Source organism: Hypomesus nipponensis, chromosome 15 (genome assembly GCF_054491055.1).
Source record: "Hypomesus nipponensis isolate SF chromosome 15, ASM5449105v1, whole genome shotgun sequence".
NCBI lineage: Eukaryota > Metazoa > Chordata > Actinopteri > Osmeriformes > Osmeridae > Hypomesus > Hypomesus nipponensis.
The window spans coordinates 6,979,059-6,987,500 of NC_140375.1; the positions used below are offsets into that span (position 1 = coordinate 6,979,059).

Genomic DNA, 8,442 nt, shown 5'->3' on the forward strand with positions numbered 1-8,442 from the left:
TCTTCAAACAATTCACATGCGTGAGTCATATTTCTTGTTGAAAGACTGTACAACCAGACTGACATTCAGCTGTACAAAAGCTCTACAGCTGCAGGAGCTGGTGAAGAACGGACGTCCTTCACTGTTGTCATGGTTCTTTAGAGGGCCGTAAAAAAATGAACTTGTCTTTTGATCCATATCACTATTTATTTGAGGATAACATAAGTAACTGTGCTCGTGAGCGAGTGCAAAGAGTACATATTTGTGCACACTTCCTTTGAATATGTGTGTGTGTTTGTGTGTGTGTGTGTGTGTTTGTGTGAGTGTGTATGCATGCATGAGTAGAGTGTTTGTGTGCACATGTAGTGGGTGTGCATACAGTGTGTGTATGTATGTTGTGTGTGAGGGTGCATGCTGTGTGTGTGTGTGTGTGTGTGTGTGTAGGTTAAACGTGTGCGTTATACAGTACTGCAGCTCTGTGGAGATGACATAGATAGGCCAGTGCGTAGGTTGTAATCCCAGCTGAAATCCTCTTACTGCAGCAATACCATCGGATGTGTACGTGGGCTTAGAGCGCAAATGGAAAGTAAAACAAACAAAGAAATAGACTGTTGTCACAATATCACAGATAATCGCTTATTGTCTCCAAAACGGCTCCTGGGGGCTCAAACTAAATGTGTTATAGAGCTCACATAACAGAGCTGGGAGTCTCAGCTCATCTCATCACTTCCTCCTGATCATCTTCCTCACAGCTTTGCCTTCTACAATCAGTTCCTTTTAAAGCACACAAGGGACTTCCAAACAACACAGTTTCCAAGTGGCTCTTAGTGCAGAAGGCCGTTCTGGCACAGTTTGTGCTGACGCCAGGTCACAAAGCAAAACCTCCAGCTGCCTGTCAAAACCTTGATCTTTTCCTAACTAACCCTAACCGGAATTCTAACTCAAAAAAAGAAAAAAGGCCATTTTGTTCTATTTACGTAACATGATTCAATCAATAGATTCTTTTCGTCTCCGAACATGAAAAGGTGTGATACTGTGACCTAGCTGACAAACTGTCTGGTTGACATTACCTCTTTACTGTCACACCTGTCTGCTGACGATGAGAGGGCTGAAAACAGGAATCCACGAGCGTTACGACTGTCACTTCTGGTATCACATCTCCAGTCCCTTCCTGACACACTCATAAATGAAGTGTCCCAACCTGTCTCAGTCACCTGCAGTGAAAATGACAGGAATTTGGTCGTTCTCTTCCTGTTTTCTCACCCTCTCTCTCTGTCTCTAGTCTTCCCCCTTCTTTCGATCGTTCATTTCTCTTCCCCTCCACCTCTGTTTCCCAGAAGACATCTTGCCAGGCAGCTTTCGCCCTTGTCTGTTGACATTGATGGGATCTCACCCGGAGACAAGTGTGTAATTCCTGTGATAAACACTTTCTATTTATTCCTCTAAGTACGCACTCACATACCCATCCTGTCAGCATTACTGTAACAAACCTTCCAGACAGTCATCTCCCCATCAATACTAGCTTGCTTGAGAGGCCAACCCCATCCCATCCACAGTAGCTAGCTTGCTGGGTAGCTAACAGGCTTGCAGTATAATGGGAGGAATGAAGGATGAAGCTCATCTCAAGCAGTATCAACCTTAGCTAACCTGCTAGGCATCTGAGAGGGATGAAGCTCATATCCAGGAGCATCTAATCGATGGCTGCAGTCTGACCTTTTACACCCACCAAGATGCTCCCTGACAGATGGTAATTAGGTTTGTTAACGACTGACGCTATCATTCAGACATGTGTGTAAGGCTCTAAAGCCACCCATGGTCCCTGCAGCTCAACACACGGAGAGAGGGAGAAAAGGAGAGAGAGAAAGAGACATACAGAGACAGTGACAGAAAGAGAGGAAAAGGGAGAGAGAAAGAGAGGGAGGGAGAAAGAGGGAGACATACAAAGACAGAGAAGAGTAATACATGCAGACACTGAGAGGGGAAGACAGAGACAAACACACACAGAATAGACATGCAGAAAGAGACAGACATACACAAACAAACAAGGAACAGGGTTTCAGAGATAGATACTCAGAACACAGACAGTGAGTTCACAACAACAGCAGTTATTAAGTACACCAACATGTTGCTCAGCCAGATTATGTCTGGACACTCCACTGTTAAAGATAACTAATTTAGGCTCAATAATACCCTCAGGCTTAAAACCCTGTTCTAACAGATGACATTTGCCAAAGGAGCCCAAGAGCATATCTACATAATGAGCTGTTTATCCTGTCTGGGGCGGGAGGGGGGGGGGGGGGACTGTGGTCCTCCTGGATCCTCTCTACATCTCTCTCACTCACCGCTCTATCTCTCTCTTAATCCTCCCCCACCCACCTCTCTATCTCTCTCTTAGTCCTCCCCCACCCACCTCTCTATCTCTCTCTTAGTCCTCCCCCACCCACCTCTCTCCCTCCTTCTATCTCTCCCCCTCCCTCTATCTATCCCCCAGCCCTCTCTATGTCCCCCCCCAGCAAACCCATCCATTCCCACCTGCTCCCTCCCACCCCCTCCAGTATCCAGGCCCCACATAGTCAGGCTTGGCCAGGTCCCTCTGCCCAGGTGTGCCAGCTCAGCAGCAGCTAAACAGGCGTCTTCCCGGGCACCTCTGGCCTCGCCGGGGTAATTGATTGTGAGTGATCTCTCAAGGCACCAGGGGGGGTCATTTTCCAGTCTTTTTTTTTTTAAAGGGTTATGATGTCGAAAACATCTCCCAGGGCCTAGATTCTACCGTGATGCTGTTGCTGTGTCTCTGCAGGGGGATGGAAACAGGATCCCCACCCTGGGTTTGGAACCCCGAGCTGGGCCATTCTGGGGCATCCTGGGGCCTGGTCTCTGGCAGTCCTCCAGGATGTCTGGCTCCGCTCTGCTCACACGCACACACTCCTAAATCTAGTCATAATACACTGTACACCTGTACACGTAATACACAATGGCTTCCCAGAGCTTTCCACCACAGGCGACGTGGACCGCTGGGAATAACGTCTTAACCTTTAAAAATGGTCGATATGAACAGTAAATAGAGAGCGCTGACGTAAATATGTTAAAAAGTGCCAATTGTGCTCTCTCCCTCTTTCTTCTATCTCTGTCCCTCTCTCTCTTACTGTATGTTAGAGGGAATGTGACAAAGCTGCATAGGGAATGGAGCACTGCATATGTCAGCCTTGCAACCCCCTCATTCTGTCAACACTATTACTCACAGCTGATGCTCCAAAGCCACCTTGTTTTGCTCAGAATATCCCATTCTGCCTGCTGCTCTGCTTGTCCTCAGCATGGCTGCCATCAAACATGCATCTCTGAAATGATTAATGGGGAGTATTACAGCTTGCAGCCCAGCCTGGAAGATCCCCCCTCCCCTCGACTAAATCCAGTCCTACACACATACACCTGTACACGCACGCATATTTACACCTGAACACACACACACACCTGAACACAGGCACACTTGGACACACACGCACAGACACTCATACGCACCTGAACACAGCCGCACACACAAACGTAATGTACGTCACACAAGGCTTGAACACGGGGGAAATGGAAGCTACTCTGTCCCTGGAGTGTTCTAGAATAATGTACCCAGTACAATGTACTCTCTCTCTCTCTCTCTCTCTCTCTCTCTCTCTCTCTCTCTCTCTCTCTCTCTCTCTCTCTCTCTCTCTCTCTCTCTCTCTCTCTCTATTCACTCTTTCTTTTCTCTAACTTCCACTTATTCTCTCCTCTCTCTCTCTCTCTCTCTCTCTCTCTCTCTCTCTCTCTCTCTCTCTCTCTCTCTCTCTCTCTCTCTCTCTCTCTCTCTCTCTCTCCTGCTGCCAGCTGTTTCTTCCCCAGTCTTTCTTTCAGGCTTCATCATAACCTTATATTGTTCTCTTATCCTCTTTCTTTTTCTCCCTCTCCCCCTTCTCCCTCTCCCCACCTCCCCTCGCTATGGACAAGCTTTGCGTTGACCTTTATCACAAATCCGAAGGCTTCACATCAACAATGTTCCGGTATTTTCGGCGAGGGTCCTCCGGAGTGGAACCAGACTGAGCCTGGGAGAGAGCAATCTCTCGGGAAACTCGTCAAAGTCTGATCGGCTCGTGGGTCCTGATTAGAGGCAGCTCTTCTGGGGTTTAGCGAGCTGTGTTGCTATCATGTTGAGAATAGTGTGTCTCATTACAGGAGAGGTGCTCTGGTGGAGCCAGGATGGCGGCGGCCCCACGGAGGGGGGGAGGTGTAGGGAAGGGGGAGGGGTGTTGAGGAATCAAAGCCCTCCGTTGACAGCTATCCCAGACAAATCGGGCAGTCAGCGCTCTCCCCAGGCACCTACCTGTGCTCCCCAACAGGCCGTTAATTGTATCCCTAACTCTGAGCCAAAACCAGGGGTAAATGTGGTGTTGTATCATGCTCCAGAAATTCATTGTCTTTCTTTGTTCTAGCACATAAAACGACGGACCAGCGGGCTCAAGGAACATGGCTCAGTCCTTAATTAGTTTTGTGGGGGAAAAGCATGATACCGTGTCGCTGGGTAGGTAAGCAGGTTAAACAGGAGACCAGGAAAATCCTTGTCACATCTGTTTTAGAGCGGGACAAATTAGGAAGGTGACTGCTGTGTGGGGGCACAGCCAATGATACTCTGCCCTAGCACAAGCCAAGGGTTCGGCCCTGCTCGATACACATCGCCATGGCAACTGAGAGCGGGGTCCTCTCAGGCCTTGCGAGGTAGGCTGTCTGCCGGCTTCTAGATGTGAGCGGGCATCCAGTCCACTACAGCCCTGGACACACACACATACACACAGACACACACTCACCTCGTTATGATAACACACTTTATGGCAGGGACATTCAGTCAAACAAAATGTACCTTCAGTACATAGAAAATCTGACAGCTTACATTTGTACAGAGAGTCAGTGTTAATGTCTATATAAGGTATATAAGGACTATAATATCCACTTGGTTATAAATCAATGCATGGGTTTCTTGCTGTAATGGCATGTATTAGTAGATATGTAACACAGTACGTTTTGCTGCAGCAGGAGTTCTCAGATCACCCTGGTTCTTGCCAGGTTCAGAGCTGACCTGAGCCAGGGGGGGCAGAGCGGGGGGGGGTGGCTTCTGGGACTTGAGCCCCAAATATTTTCTCAAAAGCCACAAATCTTTTGGGAAAAAATGTTGGTTGTAATTTTTTGTAAATATAACAATATTCATAACATTACATACATGACATTCATAATAACAGAGTCCAACAAAATGTTTATACTATGTATAGCTCCAATAACTATTTTGCTCTCAAATTAATGCTGAGAAATTTCACTTGTGCGCTAAGTGCGCTCACATTTCCAATGGAAGTTCATATCTAAGATCAGATCAAAGCTTGACTAAGTCCTAGGCTGGGGCTAAGCCCTGAAAGTTCACCATGTCTGGCTCAGGAATCACAGGAATCACAGGAATGAAAAGAATCCTAAAACAACCTGTTTGGTGATTTTTCTTTTTCTCAAACAATAGCCATCCGTCATCCTCTTTCTCCTCCTCCTCCCTCACTTTCCTCTCTTATTCCTTTCCCTCCTCCTCCTCCTTTTCCAGTATCTGGATCACCTTCTCTCTCTACTCCTCCACTATCTGGATCACCTCTCTCTACTCCTCCTCCTCCACTATCTGGATCACCTCTCTCTACTCCTCCTCTTCCAGTATCTGGATCACCTACTCCCTCTACTCCTCCTCCTCCAGTATCTGCATCACCTCCTCTCTCTACTCCTCCTCCTCCAGTATCTGGATCACCTCCTCTCTTCCGCTCCTGCGTGCCAGCTCCAGAGCGGTGCACCCCGAGGCATCCCCCAGCCTCCTGTCCGCCCCGTTCAGGAGCAGCGCCCGGACCACGGCTCCGTACCCTCGCTGAGCCGCCAGGTGCAGGGGCGTGGCCTGGCCCCCGTTCCTGGCATTGACCAGGGCGCCGTGGGAAATGAGCTGGAGGACGCAGGGGAAGCTGCCGCTGTGGCAGGCCAGATGGAGCGGCGTCCAGCCGCGGTCGTCCGCCAGGTGGGGGCTGGCGTGGGCCGCCAGCAGCTTGGACGTGGCGTCCTCTTGGGTGTGGTGGCAGGCCAGGAGCAGCGGCGTCCAGCCGCCCTCGCCACGAACGTCCACGCTGGCCTGGTGGCTTTCCAGCAGCAGCAGGCAGACGCCGTGGCCCTTGAGGGCCGCCAGGTGCATGGGGGTCCAGCCCTGGAGGGTGCAGGCATCCGGCATGGCTCCCTGGGATAGCAGCTGCCTGCAGATCCCAGTGTGGCCCTTCAGGGCAGAGACATGGAGCGGGGTGTAGTGCCTCCTGTCCTTGAGGTTGACCTCTGACCCCTCCTTGACGAGGAGCCTTGCCACCCGGAAGTGCCCTGCCTCTGCGGCCAGGTGGAGCGAGGTGGACTGCGATTGGTCCACTGCGTTTGGGTCCGCCCCTTGCGAGAGAAGGAGTTTGGCGATGCTGAGGTGTCCGTAGGACGAAGCCAGGTGGAGAGGAGTCCTGCCCTGCGGTCCCTCCCCCTGGACGGCGCTGTCCAATCGGGATAGCAGCAGCCTGACCACGCTCTCGTGGCCATTCTGAATGGCCAGGTGGAGCGGTGTCCAGCCCGTCTGCTCCTTGGCGCCCGGCTGCGCCCCCTTGTCCAATAGGAGACGGACGTCCCGGTCGTCACCGTTCTGAGCGGCAAAGTGAAGCGGCGTCCAATCTTCGTTGTCCCCCAGATTAACATCTGCTTTGTTCTCGACCAATAGGGTGCTGATGTCATGGAGACGGTGCAGGATGGAGACAATGAGGGGCGTGTAGCCCCGCTTACTCGGGCAGTTGGTCTGGGCACCGTGGGAAAGCACCTGTCGGACACTCTCGATATCGCCACTGGCAACGGCATAGTGGAGGAGGCTGTTGTTGTCAGAGTAACGCAGAGACAAGTGTTCTTTCTTCAGGGAGCGACGGAAGCTCTGGAAGTCTCTCTGGGAAAGGAAGAACAGGACGCCATCACTGTCCTCCTGGTCATCACCTGCACAGGAAGACCAGAGGAAGAGATCACGTGATGTGTCTGGTGGATGAAGACAGAGAGAGAGACATTGAGAGAGAGAGAAAGATGGATAGAGAGATGGAGAACAGTGAATAAAGTAGGTAGATTAAAAAAGAGAGACAGTGCGTAAAAGAGGGGTCGAGAGAGTTCAATAGAAAGATGAGAGAAAGAGTGAGATAAGCTTACAGTGTTACGTTTTAGCATCCAAGCCATAGTTGAACACAAACTCTTACAGAGGTCCCATCATGCTACCTTCACATGCCTGAACTTCCTGCTGCAAAGTCTCCCTTAAATTAAAATGGCACTCATCCGACTGTATTCCTTGACAAAAATACCCTGTATACACCCTCCAACCTCTAACCTAACTCATTTATCTGTGACAAGGCAGACATCTGACACATTATTAGAACAAACGTTTTCAACCCGTGAACCCTCAGTGTAGGCTTGGCGAGAAAGCTTTTTACTCCCTTTCTCTAATTAGTTTGTCAGCTTTTCAGACCTTAAGTAAGAAACTTGTAAATGTCAGCTGCAGGGAAAGCAACACACACATTGCAGCCCACACACACATTGCTGCACACACACACATTGCTGCGCACACACACATTGCTGCACACACACACACATTGCTGCACACACACATCCCTGCACACACACGAAATACACGCACACATCCCTAAAAACACGTTCACATCCGTACACCCACTCACATTGCTACACACACTCGTCAATGCACACTCGTCTATGCACACCTTCACATCACTTCTTCATTACCTGAGGCAGAGTCAGATGCATCATGGATGGATTTCTGAACGAAAGAACAAGAACAATTTTAATAGGTTTATAACATGTTCACCTCAATCATATTTTAATCTACGTTTGTGGGGACTTAAATGTGATATACTATACATGAGAGAAGAATAGAGAGAGAGAGAGAGAGAGAGAGAGAGAGAGAGAGAGGGAGAGAGAGAGAGAGAGAGAGAGAGAGAGAGAGAGAGAGAGAAAGAGAGAGAGAAGCACAGAAATAGACAGAATGAGAAACACATATAGAGGAATATATAGAGACAGTGGTACAGAGAGAGAGAGAGAGAGAGAGAGAGAGAGAGAGAGAGAAATAGAAAGGGCAGGTGTCCCTACTCTAAGTGAGGTAGACAGCAGGGATCGAGAGAGACAGAAAAAGAGAAAGAGAGAGAAAGAGGTAGAGAGAGCTGGTGTCCCTTACGCTCTGAAAGGTACACAGCAGAGAAAGAGAAAGACAGAGACGGAGATGGTAACAGTAATATGTAGAGAGGAAGAGAAAGCAAACGCCAGAGAAATTAAGGTGGAGAGAGAGAGAGCAGGTGTCCCTTACTCTCTGTGAGGTACACAGCAGCGAGTAGTCAGGTGTGTGAGTCTGGTCCCCAT

General features: G+C 49.5%; 1 protein-coding gene across 1 annotated transcript in view; it reads right to left on the bottom strand.

The window, feature by feature from the left end:
- Window positions 1-5,700: 5,700 nt before the first annotated feature.
- ankk1 (ankyrin repeat and kinase domain containing 1) overlaps window positions 5,701-8,442 on the bottom strand; it is a 7,091-nt gene continuing 4,349 nt past the window's right edge. The window contains exons 6-8 of the mRNA XM_084674771.1: window positions 8,390-8,442; window positions 7,813-7,846; window positions 5,701-7,023 (exon numbers count right to left, since the gene is read on the bottom strand). The exon at window positions 8,390-8,442 is cut by the window's right edge and continues 69 nt beyond it. Coding sequence (XP_084530897.1) covers window positions 5,747-7,023; window positions 7,813-7,846; window positions 8,390-8,442 — 1,364 coding nt within the window. The 3' untranslated portion in view covers window positions 5,701-5,746. The remainder of the gene's footprint in view (window positions 7,024-7,812; window positions 7,847-8,389) is intronic.